Source organism: Myxine glutinosa, chromosome 1, assembly GCF_964187855.1.
Source record: "Myxine glutinosa chromosome 1, kmMyxGlut1.1, whole genome shotgun sequence".
In the NCBI taxonomy this organism is placed as follows: Eukaryota; Metazoa; Chordata; class Myxini; order Myxiniformes; family Myxinidae; genus Myxine; species Myxine glutinosa.
The window spans coordinates 401,974,288-401,989,855 of NC_136261.1; the positions used below are offsets into that span (position 1 = coordinate 401,974,288).

The following is a 15,568-nucleotide window of genomic DNA, read 5'->3' on the forward strand; positions in this document are numbered from 1 at the left end:
CAAACTAAATGTCTGAGGTTTAAATAAGACAGGTTCCTCCAAGATCCTTTCTAATGATGTTCTAATCATTTGCACCTGAGCTGGTGCACCTGATTCAAATTTTAGGTATTTGAAGTAGTGATAAATGTAGGGGTGTACTTACTTTTTCCACATGCAAAATTTGCATTTATGTTGATTTTAAATTATACAATGGACTACAAAATGTAAATGTTTCATGATATTTGTTATATTATATCACCTTTATCTATCAATATTGTTGAAATGAAGATCAAATAGCTGTATGTTGAAATATGTTGAAAAAGTCAAAACTTTACATGGGGTGTTCTTACTTTTTCACGTGCTTGTACATATGTGGAAACATAAATAATTTTTAAGTTCACCAATTTTCTGGAAGAAATGGTGCATTATTTGAAAAAGGTGCAAGGGTGCCAATATTTTTGGCCACGACTGTAGATGGGCTTAGCATTTTGAGATTCTTGTTTCCTTTTCACACGAGTTTGCAGTCATTATTGTGGACATTCTGGTGACAGCCAGCTGTATGGCTTTGATCAAGTGGTTCGGGGTGCTGGCTGGTTGTCAGGGGTTACAGATGGTACTCTGAGAAGTTGTGCTTACAAGGTAGATGCCCAAAGGGATGTACGCTTTCACGATAGCTTTATCCTTACTGGTTCACCGAATACCTTGCCTACTGCTGAGGATCACTTACAAGAGGGTACATACAACCCAGTATGGGTAATGCGATGTGAATTTAACAAGCGTTATGCCTCGGTCCCCCGTCGTTGAAGTGATGTGTTGACAAAGTGGAAGACGCAAGGTGGCCATCTTGGATTTTGACGTGGCGACCCAATTTTCAATAGCGTTTTCCTTATGCCTGGATACACCCACACACCAGATTAGAAGTTGGTACTTCGCTTATTTTCCAAGATATTCTGCTCACAAGGTTCAGACATACATGGCGGCGGCTGTCTTGGATTTTGACGTGGCGACCCAATTTTCAACAGCGTTCTTCCTTATGCGTAGATACACCTACACACCAGATTAGAAGTTAGTAGTTGGTTTATTTTTCAAGATATTTCGCTCACAATGTTCAGGCATATATATGGTGGCGGCCATCTTGGATTTTGACGTGGCGACCCAATTTTCAATAACGTTCTTCCTTATGCCAAGATACACCCACACACCGGATTAGAAGTTGGTACTTCGCTTATTTTTCAAGATATTCCGCTCAAGTTTCAGACATACATGGCATCAGACATACATGGTGGTGGCCATCTTGGATTTTGACGTGGCGACCTAATTTTCAATAGGGTTCTTCCATATGCCTAGTTGCACCCACACAACAAATTAGAATTCGGTCCTTCGCTTACGCACGCACGTCCGCACGCACGGACGCACACATGGACGGAGGGGAAAAACATAGTCCCCCTTTCGCTCCGCAGTGCGACGGGGACAACAAACCTTCATTAGCAAAACTTTTCCCACAGTAAGAGCATTTTTTATGCGATCACTCCAGCGTGGATTGCACGATGGAAGTTCAAGATCTTTTTAGAAATAAAATACTTGTTACAAATATAACATTTGTAAGTACGCTCTCGTTGGTTGTCATCTGCATAGGTGGGTTTTAGGAGGAAGAGGAAGTTCTCCCAGAACTCAAAATCTCCAACTCCTTTTTTGGTAAAGGATCATTATTCATGAACCATTTCAGAATCATTGGAATCTCCCATGATGAAGCTGATTGTGAGGACCTTTCACTCACTCACTGCAGGCAGGTAGGTGGTCTTTCTGTCTTCTACCGACTCCTATCCGGCCTAGCTCACCCAGCTCTATCTGTTCTCTGTCCCCCAAATATTCCCACACGTCGCACAAGATCTGCCAGCAACCCTCTTCTGGTGAAATTGCCAAAATCAAGACTCTCTGCTCACCTTCACGCTTTCATTCGTCTTTACTCCCGCCTCTGGAACAAACTCCCTCACTCTCTTCAATGCCACTCCTCCCTCCAGGTCTTTCACACAGCTGTTCACCACCAGCTGTTCACTAGCTGTTCATCCCCCATCCAAATCCTTTTCTACCCCTTTAATTCACCCCAGATCCACTTTTTTGAAATACCGACTTCTTTCCTGGAAGCACGAGCAGTGTCCATGTGTTTTTTTTTAACCTCACCCGCCCCCACCCCCTTCCCACGCCTCCTTCCCCCAAGCCCTCTCCATCCCACAGATCTCCCGATGTCCCTGTTCTCAAATGTTGTACTTGTGTGCTTCTCTCTCTCTCCCCATCTTGTCTCCCGCTCCCTTTATTGTTTGTTTTCTGCGTCCGCTTTTTTTTTTGTGATTAATGTTAACTCTTACACGAGCCTCGATCTTGTATCCAAAAAAACAACAAAAAAAAACAGTTTGTGAAACTTCATTTTCATAGCTTTGTTCCAAGGGCTCGTTTTCGAATCCTCACTGAACCCCTGACTTGCAGCTTGTTTGTCATGATATTCCCCAGAATGAGTTTTACGAACTCAGTTAGGGTTTTCTTGATCATCCAGATTCCATGTTGCAGCTGCTATCACTGGTACAATTTCAGGTTTCTTCAATTTCGAAATTCACCAAACTTCATTTTTCAGATGCTGGTATTTCAGCTTTCAGCTCTCCAGGATGTAGCTTCATATGCCTTTTCAAATGGTCTTTTTGAGAGAAACCCTTATCACATATCGAGCATTTGTGAGGGCGCTCTCCTGTATGGATCTTCATATGCCTTTTCAAATTGTCTTTTTGAGAGAAACCCTTATCACATATCGAGCATTTATAAGGACGCTCTCCGGTATGGATCCTCATATGTAATTTCAAATCACCATTTCGAGAGAAACTTTTATAACATATCGAGCATTTGTGCGGTCGCTCACCTGAATGGACCATCATATGTAATTTCAATTCGCCTTTTCGAGATAAACCTTTATCACATATCGAGCATTTGTGTGGTCGCTCTCCTGTATGGATCCTCATATGTAATTTCAAATCGCATTTTTGAGAGAAACTTTTATCACATATCGAGCATTTGTTTGGATGCTCTCCTGTATGGATCATCAAATGTAATTTCACATGGCCTTTTTGAGAGAAAGCTTTGTCACATATTGAGCATTTGTGAGGTCGCTCTCCTGTATGGATTCTCATATGTGATTTCAAACTGCCTTTTTGAGAGAAACCTTTATCACATATCGAGCATTTGTAAGGTCGCTCTCCTGTATGGATCCTCATATGTAATTTCAAATTGCCTTTTTGATAGAAACCTTTATCACATATCGAGCATTTGTGTGGTCGCTCTCCTGTATGGATCTTCATATGTAATTTCAAATGGTCTTTTTGAGAGAAACCTTTATCACATATCGAGCATTTGTGTGGACGCTCTCCTGTATGGATCCTCACATGTGATTTGTAATGGCCTTTTCGAGAGAAACCTTTTTCACAAATCAAGCATTTGTAAGGATTCTGTCCTGTGTGGATCATCATATGTAATTTCAATGTGCCTTTTAGAGAGAAACCTTTATCACATATCGAGCATTTGTGAGGTCGCTGTCCTGTATGGATCCTCATATGCGATTTCAAACTGCCTTTTTGAGAGAAACCTTTATCACATATCAAGCATTTGTAAGGGCGCTCTCCTGTATGGACCCTCATATGTGATTTCAAACTGCCTTTTTGATGGAAACTTTGGTCACATATTGAGCATTTGTGAGGTCGCTGTCCTGTATGGATCTTCATATGTAATTTCAAATTGTCCTTTTGAGAGAAACCTTTATCACATATCGAGCATTTGTGAGGTCTCTCTCCTGTATGGATTCCCATATGTGATTTCAAATGGCCTTTTTGAGAGAAACCTTTATCACATATGGAGCATTTGTAAGGATGCTGTCCTGTATGCATCATCATATGTGATTTCAAACTGCCTTTTTGAGAGAAACCTTTATCACATATGGAGCATTTGTGAGGGCGCTCTCCTGTATGGATCCTCATATGTAATTTCAAATCACCTTTTTGAGAGAAACCTTTATCACATATCAAGCATTTGTAAGGTCGCTCTCCTGTATGGATCCTCATATGCAATTTCAAACTGCTGTTTTGAGAGAAACCTTTATGACATATCGAGCATTTGTAAGGACGCTCTCCTGTATGGATCCTCAAATGCGATTTCAAACTGCCTTTTTGAGAGAAACCTTTATCACATATCGAGCATTTGTGTGGACGCCCTCCTGTATGGATCTTCATATGTTTATTCAAATTGCTTTTTGTCAAGAAACCCTTTTCACAGGCAGAGCACTTGTGGGGGTGTTTTCCAGTGTGGATCCTCATGTGTATTTTCTTGTTACTCATTGAAGCAAAATCTGTTTGGCACACATTACAGTTATAACGTATTCGCCTTTCCAGAGCCTTTTTGTGTTTGTTTAATTTAACATTTATCTTGGAGTTTCGAGGCGCAGACATGCACTTGTATTTTATCGGAAGTGAGTCTTGATCTCCTGATTGTTTCTTCAAAAAAGGCTTCTTCCTCACTGTCAAGGTGAGACTGGACCTTATTTGTCCCACATTACTTCTGTTTTGTTCTACAGAAAAAAGAACACACATAACTTTTTATTTTTTTGTCAAAATCAAAATGCAAAATATTTACCATATTTCCGAAAATTTTAAATTTTCTCAACACCAATGGTTGTAAGTGAATTTTTTTACATTTCCACTCACCATTTGCAAAACAGGAAGCATTTCCATTTGTCATGTGAATATCATCAGAACCTTCCTTTGCAGAAACACATTTTGAATCTTCTGTGACAGTTGAATCGTTGTGTTGTCTGCCTTCCACATTTACAGGATAGACATCACCTATGCACAAATCAGCGTCAGTTTTTTTGCAAGGAAATGAGATTGAGAACCATCTTGAGACTTTATAGAACTTGTTAGGTCATGGAATGTATACTTCAATTTAAATATAATAATGAAGTTAAAGATTGGTCAAAAGAAAAATTCCGGATGTTAAGCGCTATAAAAGCAGTCTTCTACACCACCCTTTTTCACCACCCTATTTAACATGTTCAAGTACTGCTTTACCGTAGGTTTTTGGAAGTAACAAGAAGGCCATTTGTGTTCAATAGTGTTCAAGTATTTAATTCAATTTAAATAAGAATTCTGCAATTTACTGGCGTTAAAAATTTCTCAAAATTTCCTTTCACAAAGCTCGGAACAAGTGTGTGTCTACCTTCAATTGGGCCAGGAAATAATATCTCTCCACTCTCAAGACTGAACTCGCAAACCTGTCTCCCTCCTCCAAGTCCTGTTGGCGTCTGGTCAAATCTGTTTCTGGTGCTCGTTCCCATTCCATGCCCTACCTTCTCTCAAAAGGCTACACACCTGACACTGCACGTGAAAAAGCTGAATGTGTTTGCTCACCTCAACAATAAACCTCAACTCTGTGTTTGCCTCAAAATCTTGTGTCCCAAACCCATCGCTCTCCATACCCACCATAACCAGTCATACCCAGCTGCTCCTGGATGCTGTGTCCTTCTGTGTCTCTACCGACAAGGTGAAGTTTCTGTCAAACCTCGACTCTGATTCCGCAGTTGGACAAGACGGCATCAGCACACGAGTCCCAAAATCCTGATCTGCAGCGCTAGCACACCCTCTCTCTGTTCTCTTCACCCTCTCTTTTGCTCAAGGTCATCTGCTTGGAAATCAGCAAACATTACCACTTTACACAAAAAGGTGCAAAAACAGATCCCTGCAACTACAGACCAATCATCCTACTCCCAATCATCAGCAAGGTCATGGAATCCATCATCGAGTCTGCTTTTAAATCCTTCCTCTTCTCCAATCGCTTAATCTTTGATCATCATTTTGGATTCAGACCAGGCCACTCTAATCTGGACATTCTGCTTCTGCTGACTCAACAATGGATGGAGGCCTCAATGCTAAACAGGAAATCAGAGCCATCTCCCTTGACATACAGTTACGTGAAAAAGTAAGTACACCCCATGTAAAGTTTTGACTTTTTCAACATATTTCAACATACAGCTATTTGATCTTCATTTCAACAATATTGACAGATAAAAGTGATACAATATAACAAATATCATGAAACATTTACATTTTGTAGTCCATTGTACAATTTAAATAAACATAACTGCAAATTTCTTATGTGGAAAAAGTAAGTACACCCCTACATTTATCACTACTTCAAATACCTAAAATTAGAATCAGGTGCACCAGCTGAGGTGCAAATGATTAGAACATTGTTGGAGAGGATCTTGGAGGAACCTGTCTTATTTAAACCTCAGACATTTAGTTTGGTTTGCTCTTTGTTGTTGAAGTGTGCGGCGTTACCATGCCTATATCAAAAGAGCTCTCTGAGGCCTTCAGAAAGAAGGTTGTAGATGCCTACGAGTCTGGGAGGGGATTTAAAAGGATCTCCAAACAATTTGAAATCAATCATTCGACTGTCCGGAAGATCATCTACAAGTGGAGAATATTCCAAACAACTGCCAATTTGTTCAGGCCAGGCCGCCCCAGCAAGTTCAGCCCGAGAGCAGACCGTAAGATGCTGAAAGAAGTCTCTAAGAACCCCAGAATGTCATCACGGGACCTACAGGAAGCTCTTGCCACTGTTGATGTCAAAGTGCACGAGTCTACCATTAGAAAGAGGCTGCACAAGTTTGATCTCCATGGGAGGTGTGCCAGGAGGAAAGCTTTGCTGTCCAGAAAGAACATCAGGGCAAGACTAAAGTTTGCCAATGAACCCCCAGGCAAAGACCAGCACTTCTGGAACAATGTGCTCTGGACAGATGAGTCAAAGGTAGAGCTATTTGGCCACAGTACCAGAAGACATGTTTGGCGAAAACCAAAGACAGTATTTGACCACAAGAACCTGATACCAACTGTAAAGCATGGTGGTGGAAATATTATGGTTTGGGGCAGCTTTGCTGCATCAGGGCCTGGGCAGCTCACCATCATATAATCCACGATGAATTATTCATTGTACCAGAGGGTGCTTGAGGATAATGTGAGGCCATCTGTCGGAAAGTTGAAGCTCAACCGAAGGTGGACCGTCCAACATGACAATGACCCCAAACATACCAGTAAATCCACCAAGCAATGGCTGAAAAGAAAGAAATGGAGGGTTCTGGAATGGCCAAGTCAAAGCCCGGGTCTAAATCCCATCGAGATGTTGTGGGGGATTTGAAACGAGCTGTGCATGCAAGAAACCCCTCAAATATCGCACAGCTGAAATACTTCTGCATGGAGGAGTGGGAAAAAATTTCTCCCAGTCGATGTCAGAGACTGGTAGACAGTTATAAGAAATGCCTACTTGAGGTTGTTTCTGCCAAAGGGGGCAATACCACCTATTCGAGCCAAGGGTGTACTTACTTTTTCCACATGCAAAATTTGCATTTATGTTTATTTAAATTATACAATGGACTACAAAATGTAAATGTTGCATGATATTTGTTGTATTATATCACCTTTATCTATCAATATTGTTGAAATGAAGATCAAATAGCTGTATGTTGAAATATGTTGAAAAAGTCAAAACTTTACATGGGGTGTACTTACATTTTCACGTGACTGTATGTCGTGACATCGATACGGTCGGGCACCGTGCCCTGCTCACCAAACTCTCCTCTGATGGTATCCATGGAAATCTCCATGCATGGCTTGTAGACTTCCTCTCCGGTCGTAGCCTACGTGTGGCCCTGAATGGAATTCTCTCATCTCTCATTCCTGTCCAGGCTGGAGTTCCTCGAGGCAGTGTTCTGGGCCATGTGCTTTTTCTGGTGTTCATCAATGATCTTTCCGACTCTCTGGAAAATCCTCTCTGTCTTCTTGCTACAGACTCCACCCTCCGCTGTTCCATATCTCAACCTTGAGATCGGCAGTCTGTAGCCTCCTCACTCTCTGCAGACCGGATAAAATCACAAACTGGTCAAACAAGTGGAACATGTCATTCAATCCTGACAAATCTCACACCCTCACTATTTCTCTTCATAAAAACCATCTGGAAAACCCTCTGTCACTCAAGCTTTTGGGTCTCACTATCTGCCATGACCTTTCCTGGGAAAACCACATTTCCAAGCTGGCCTACAAAGGCAGTTGCCGACTGGGCATCCTCCATCGTGTAAAGTCCTTTCTTGGCTCTACCGAGCTTCTCACCACATACAAAGCTTTCATCCACAGCTTGATGGAGTACTGCTCTCCCCTTTTGGCTGGTGCTCCTGCCTCACACCTAGCTCAGCTTCATGCTGTAGAAATCAAAACTTCTAGAATCATTACTATGTCCCATGATGATGCTGATTCTGAGGGCCTTTCACTCTCTCACAGCAGGCAGGTTGGTGGTCTTTCTGTCTTCTGCAGATTCCTCTCCAACCGAGCTCCTGTTTCTGTACTCTGTCCTGTGCTCTGTCCCCCAAATATTCCTTCAGGATGCACAAGATCTGCCAGCAACCCTCTTAGGGTGAAACTGCCAAAATCAAGACTCTCGACTCACCTTCACTCTTTCATTTCTCTTTTCTCCCGCCTTTGGAACAAACTCCCACACTCTCTTCAATCCCTCTCCTCCGTCCAGATCTTTAAAGCAGCTCTTCACCATCATCTCTTGTCCCTCCCCCCCCCCCCCCCCATCCAAAAGTTTGACCTTTTCTACCACCGTTAATACACCCCAAATCCACCTTTTTCAAATACCTCCTTCTTTCCTGAATGTCCAAATCGTGTCCATTTGTTTTTAAAACTACCTCCCTTAAAAGTTGCAACTTTTTATGTCTCTGTTTTGAGTTTTATGTTTTGCTCTTACATGAGCCTCGACTTTGTATACAAAAAAAAGTAGAATAGTACACAGCAGCGCATCCTTTTGACTTCAAAAATAGTTGGTGGTTGAATTCCGTCAGCTGACATGAAAATCCTATTCAAATTTCAAGTCAATCGGACGAAAATTGAGGATTTTAGAAATTTAAAACGTTGTTGACCTTTTGCCCTAAAATATAAACAGGTTTCTGTCGGACCACAAACTCGACCATTTGGTGAAGTTCCGTCAATATTGGTGAGGCAAAACTACCTGTCTATCTATTTGTACACACAAAATTGAGCCATTGGAGGAAATGAGCCAAAAACGGGCAGGATGGAAAACCATATCCCAAAGAAAAGGCACGTTTTTACAAGCACACAAGATTCAATAATAATGGGGCACATATTTACAAGCATATCAAACAATAACCAAACATCAAGAAAGGCACAAAAGAACAGATCTTACCCGTAGCACTTATTCCCCCCTGAGGCATTCTTGAGATGAAGGCATATTTATCCACAAATGTATAAATATGTGTATAAATTTTAACCCCCTTCTCGTGTGTATAAATATGCCCTTGTGGCATATTTATACACAAAACATGGCTCCAACAGAATCATGAAGGAAAAAATATAGAGAGGAAGTAAAGAGGATAAAGAGGGAGTGCAAAGTATATGGTAGACCTCTGACTCGTCCTCGGCACAGAACACGTCGATGGACGTGTGCCAATCCCGCAATGGTAAGACAAACAAGGAACAAGTACAAAAAGTTTTAATTAAAACAAAAGCCGCGTCGATGTTACACAATGCCTAGATGCAGCTGTGCCTATAACGTCGATGTTATAGGCACAGGACATTCCTATTGATTCGATTACTTGATGTTATTTTTGTGCAAAGTGAAAATATATCTCGGCAATTTCCCGTGTGTGGCGACGAATTTTTAATATATCTCGGCATTTTCCCGTCTGTTATTTCAGGCGGTGTATGACTGACCATGCCGCGATTTAAAATACTAGGGCATGCCCGTACTATATATATATCTAAAATTATATCCCCCCCCCCCCTCTATTTACATGAAATGGTTTGGTCCAAAGCGAACGGCTTGCGAGTACGGTGACAATCCCCCCCCTCTATTTACATGAAATGGTTTGGTCCAAAGCGAACGGCTTGCGGAGTTTGGTAAAGAAATCGCCATAGCGTGCACAAACGCGCAGGAAAGCGAAAGAATCGCAAATTAGTTTTAATTAGTTTTAAAACATAGTTTAACGCCAACATAGCGGCAACATAGTTTGCCAACGTGAAATAAATGAATACGCTCTCAAATGTGCCGTCCGAGGCAGAGTCTGTTCGCCACGTTCGGCACACGTGATAGCTCGCTGCTCTCTGATTGGTTGAATCGTTTTTTGGACATAGCTCGGTAACTACTTGTCCGATTAATATGAAACCTTGAAAAGGCACATCCTCAGGTCCCCAGCAATATACCTGGCAAGTTTCAAGTATATCGGACCGGTAGTTGTCGAGAAACAGCGGTCGCATACACACAGACACACACACACACAGAGATTACTGGAATTATAGATAGATATATATCTCGGCAATTTCCCGTGTGTGGCGACACGTGAACGAATCTATGCTCCTCTCTCCACATTATTGTGACGACGTATAAATTAAATATTTCATCGTGACGATTGTCATCAAATGGATGAATTTTTAATATATCTCGGCATTTTCCCATCTGTTATTTCGGGCGGTGTATGACTGACCATGCCGCGATTTAAACAAAATATATATATCTCGGCATTTTCCCGTCTCTTATTTCGGGCGGTGTATGACTGACCATGCCGCGATTTAAAAAATATATATCTCAATGGACTTGAAGTTACAGGCCTTTGAGAATTCATTTCGTTCTATAAAGGGCAACTTTCATCGGATTTTCTTCCCGTTTTTTTTCAACCGAGTCTAAAACTATGTTAGCGACTGTGAAAAATGAAATGATATATCGAATTTGATTTGAAATAAAACTGTGTGAGAGAGGAAGACACCACGGGCCTACAAAACAGGCCTCAAAGCTATGCGAGTTAATAAAATGGTGGATATTTGTTTATATGAAGGCTCTCCCAGAATGGGTGGAGCTATGGTTCCCAGATGGGTGGAGCTTTGAGGTTTTGTCTTCTCTGCAAGAACAAGAACAAGAAGAACAACAACAACAACAACAACAGCAGAGGGCACTCTATGAGCAGCGTCGGCGACGCGGCTAAAAAGGGAGGGGTAATGAGAGCAGAATGTAGTGAGTGTGAATGAAAACGGTGCGTGCATAGTCCATGGGCCAGAGGGGCATACCGTGTAACCCCCGTATGATCGTCCCCAATGTGCATAATTATGATCAGTGATGTCTGATCAGATGGAAAAGAAATGTTAACATCAAAAAAAATAAATTGGTTTTCTATTGTCCTACATGTCAAAATGTCCCTTTTTTAATATATCGACCATTTATTGAGGTGTATGAATTACTTACACCCTAGTTATGTTGTGTCTCAATAATTATCAGCTCAAATCACAAAGAATTTGCCATGTTTTTTATTATGTTTAACAATCTGACAAAGTTCTACTGAAATGTCATGTTTTGGTTTTATGTTAATGAAGTCATCTCATTAGCATATATTGAAATACGTCATATCTGCCACTATTCTCTCTCTTTCCACTGTGAACGAATACAAAGAATAAAATGAAAAATGTAGGAATGTGTTATATTTTATTTTATTAACATCCAGTATTCCAATAACTGTTTGAAATATTCACATGATACACCAATATGCTAATTAATCAATTTGCATGTAACATACATGTACATATACCAACACAAATATTGTACCACTATGAACAAATTATGCCCATTTACTTGCAGGTTAGTGTTGCAATACCTCCCCAATTACAAAGTCAAATCTGACCACACCATTTAAGCTATCAGTCACATTGCAGTTTCATTAAATTATGAACAAAAGTATCACAAACACATATTTCAGTTTCTACAAATGTTTTTGTGTTATACTTAATGACGTCACATGATAATGAAACAGAAAACCAAATACTGCATTGGAGTCCTCAGAAGGAACCAAAAAAAAAAGTAAAGAGTAAAGAGCAAAGATGGAGTCATCAGGAGGAACCTGGATAGGATTCGGGTTTCAGCTGCTACTCCTCTACCCTCAAAACCAAGCGCAGCCAGGTGAGCCTTCCAGAATTTTTAAAAAATAATTCCTGCAAGAATTCACTTCTCCAAAGACAGATAGATAAAGAAAGAGAGAAATAAAGAAGAAGCAAGAATTCCGAATAAAGAGAATAAAGTAGAAAGAACAAATAAACGAATAAAGAGAAATATGAAAAATAGAAAGAAATGTGAAAGGAACAGAGATGTTGGGAAGAACCCAGATATATATATTTCAGCAGTTCTTCCTCAGGCAAAAACACAGCAACAGTTACAAGCTACCAGAGGTGCATTAGCGGGGAAGCACAGTCCACACAGCATCAGGATCAATCATCATCTCATCAGGAACATAACTCAGGATCATCAGGAACACAGTACAATCAAAATGAAACAGAAAACCAAATACTGCATTGGATTCATCAGAAGGAACTCCCCCCCCCCCCTCCCCCAAAAAGCAAAGAGCAAAGATGGAGTCATCAGGAGGAACCTGGATAAGATTCGGGTTTCAGCTGCCACTCCTCCACCCTCAAACCCATCCAAGCACAGCCAGGTGAGCCTTCCAGAATTTAAAAAAAAAAAATTCCTGCAAGAATTCACTTCTCCAAAGACAGATAGATAAAGAAAGAGAGAAATAAAGAAGAAGGAAGAATTAGAATGAATGAAGAGAAATATGAAAAAGTAGAAAGAAATATGAAAGGAACAAAGATCCCGAACTCCTCGCCCTAACTCCTAGCCCTAACCCCTTGCCATAGCAGTAGGAAAATGTTGGTTCCAAGACACTTAATTTTACATGTAAGTGAATGGGGAAAGTGCATCGGAACTTATTGGACCACCCACCCAAAAAAAACCCACCTTTAGAGGCCATTTTTCCCTGCAAAGCGGGGGTTGGCCTTTTTGGGGCACCGTGGTTGTTGTTGTTTTTGTTTGTCCCCTTTTTGAAGCAATGTTTTACGGCCGGATGCCCTTCCTGCCGCCAACCCTTTTTGTCGCCTTTTACGACAAACAGGGAATTACCAGTGAACTGGTACTCAATTAGCCGACCTCGGAAGGATGACAGGCTGAGTCAACCCCCCTGGCGTTAATTCAGTGATCGACCGGGATTCGAACCCAGGATCCTAGGATCCTAAGCTGGCACCCTAGCCGCTAGCCCAACACCACCCAAAACATCAGGAAATTTATCCTTCCCCATCTAAGTCATTAACAAAGGTTAAATCCTCAATAGACACCTTACACCTAAGTTCTATTTTTTCCTTAATCTCAATTTCTAATTGAAAAACTATTTGACCAACTAAGCCATGAGAACCACCTTTAGAGGCCATTTTCCCCCACAGAGCAGGGGTTAGCTTTTTTGGGCACCGTGGTCCCCTTTTTGAAGAAATGGTTTACGGCCAGATGCCCTTCCTGCTACTAACCCTGTTAGTCGCCTCTTTTGTTTTTTTTTGTTTGTTTTTGTTTTTTTTTGTATACAAGATCGAGGCTCGTGAAAGAGCGAACATTAATCACACAGAAAGACAAACCGACACATAAAACATATAACATCGGGAGCGGTAGACAAGATGGGGAGAGAGGAGGAAGGACACAAACACAACATTTGAGAGCAGGGACCGAGAGACATGGAGACATCGAGAGATCTGAGAGAGGGCGAGGGCTTTGGGGGGGGGGGCATGGGAAGGGGGCGGTGGGAGAGGTATAAAACATATGGACACTGCCAGGACTTCCAGGAAAGAAGTTGGAATTTCAAACAAGGTGGATCTGGGGTAAAATTAGCGGGGGTAGAAAAGATCAAGGTTTTGGATGGGGGAAGATAAGAGATGGTGGTGAACAGCTGTTTTAATCATCTGGTACTTTTTAATCATCTGGAACATCAACTGGTACTCAATTTGCCGACATCGGAAGGATGACAGGCTAAGTCAACCCCCCGGCGTTAATTCAGCAATCGACCGGGATGCGAACACAGGATCCTTCGTTCCCAAGCTGGCACCCTAACCGTTAAGCCCAAACCAGGCTATTCCAACTAAGCCCGTGGTTCTTAACCTGGGTTCGATAGAACCCCAGGGGTTCAGTGAGCCAGTCTCAGGGGTTTGGCGGAGGTCCTCCGAAACGCATTACTATTTGTTTTTGTTTTTTTGTTTTTTTGTATCAATTTTGAATCTATGTGTAATTACGCTTATTATTAATATTATTATTATTTTGCTATGTATGTTACGAACGAATGGAAATGTAATTGTATTCCCATCCCATTCATAGTTTCTCTGGTCTGTGTTTAAGATAAGTTGTTTCACACTGCTATAGTAAGTTGAATCAATGAGCAACTTGCTAATTATTCTGTTGATGGTGCTTACTTGCTTACTTACTTACTGGATTTTGGACTTTGCAGGTGTTCGGAAATTCCAGTGAATAGCCTCGATTAGCTTGCCGTGTGCCGTGCGTCATTGGTGGCGCCTTACTTTGGAGTTACTGATCAATTGAAAAGTAAGTTGGAAATATTTGTGGATATGCAGGGCGGGTTCAGAGTTATATTAAAGTCAAAAGTGGATGGTGATTATAAAATATGATTGAATTACTCAGAAAATTAGGTGGAGGTCATATAACTCCTTTGGTCACAATTCAAAACTATCAATTCGCAGTTTTCTATGTAATATTATAATGGGATTTGAGGTGACAGAGTTGAGTAGGTAATAAATCCCATCATCGTACCTATAAGTTATGTTTTCTTCGTTAAAATTTCTCAGTTTTCAGAGGGGTACTGATTATGTTTAAGCATGCTCCTTTTTAAATTTTTGTCATATAATTATTTGCCCGAACTCAATTAAGATTAGTTTGTTACTTTTTTAATTTTTGTTTTGCAGTATATCGAGCAAAAAAAGGAAGTGGTCGGAGGATTACGTGCGGTACGGGTTCACGAGTTTGACGGAACGTGACGGAAATCAGCGTCCTCAATGCATGCTTTGCAATGTCAAGTTGAGCAACTCCAGCCGAGCACCAGCAAAACTACAGGAACACTTCAAAAAACTGCACGGCAAGGGGCAGTACAAAGACACAACGCTGGATGAATTCAAATTGAAGAGAGTCCGATTCGACGCAAGTGCTACCTTGCCCAATCTCGGCTTCGTTCCAATTGACAAACCGATCCTCACCACGTCGTATGAAGTTACATACCTGATCGCAAAGCAGGGCAAACCGCACACCATTGGCGAGACACTCATCAAACCGGCCGTGTTGAAGATGGCCAACATCATGCTGGGAAAAGCTGCTGAAAACAAGTCGTCTCTCGTTTCACTCTCAAATGACACCATCAGATGCAGAATCGACGACATGAGCGACGACATCCTCGCCCAGGTAGTTGCCGATTTAGTCACGAGCCCGACAAAATTCAGCCTTCAACTCGACGAGACCATCGACGTTTCGAATTTGAGCCAGCTCATCTTATTTGTGCATTATGTCAAAGGAGACGAGATCAAGGAAGACTTTCTGTTCTGCAAGCCTCTCACAACAACGACGAAGGCAGCTGACGTGAAGAAGCTTGTGGACGACTTCTTCAGAAGCAACGGCCTCTCGTGGAAAA

At 41.5% G+C, this 15,568-nt stretch overlaps 1 protein-coding gene across 1 annotated transcript in view; it reads right to left on the bottom strand.

Moving 5' to 3' along the window:
* Window positions 1-2,544: 2,544 nt before the first annotated feature.
* Window positions 2,545-15,568, bottom strand: part of LOC137417052 (uncharacterized) — a 54,784-nt gene continuing 41,760 nt past the window's right edge. The window contains exons 5-6 of the mRNA XM_078770359.1: window positions 4,719-4,856; window positions 2,545-4,582 (exon numbers count right to left, since the gene is read on the bottom strand). Coding sequence (XP_078626485.1) covers window positions 2,598-4,582; window positions 4,719-4,856 — 2,123 coding nt within the window. The 3' untranslated portion in view covers window positions 2,545-2,597. The remainder of the gene's footprint in view (window positions 4,583-4,718; window positions 4,857-15,568) is intronic.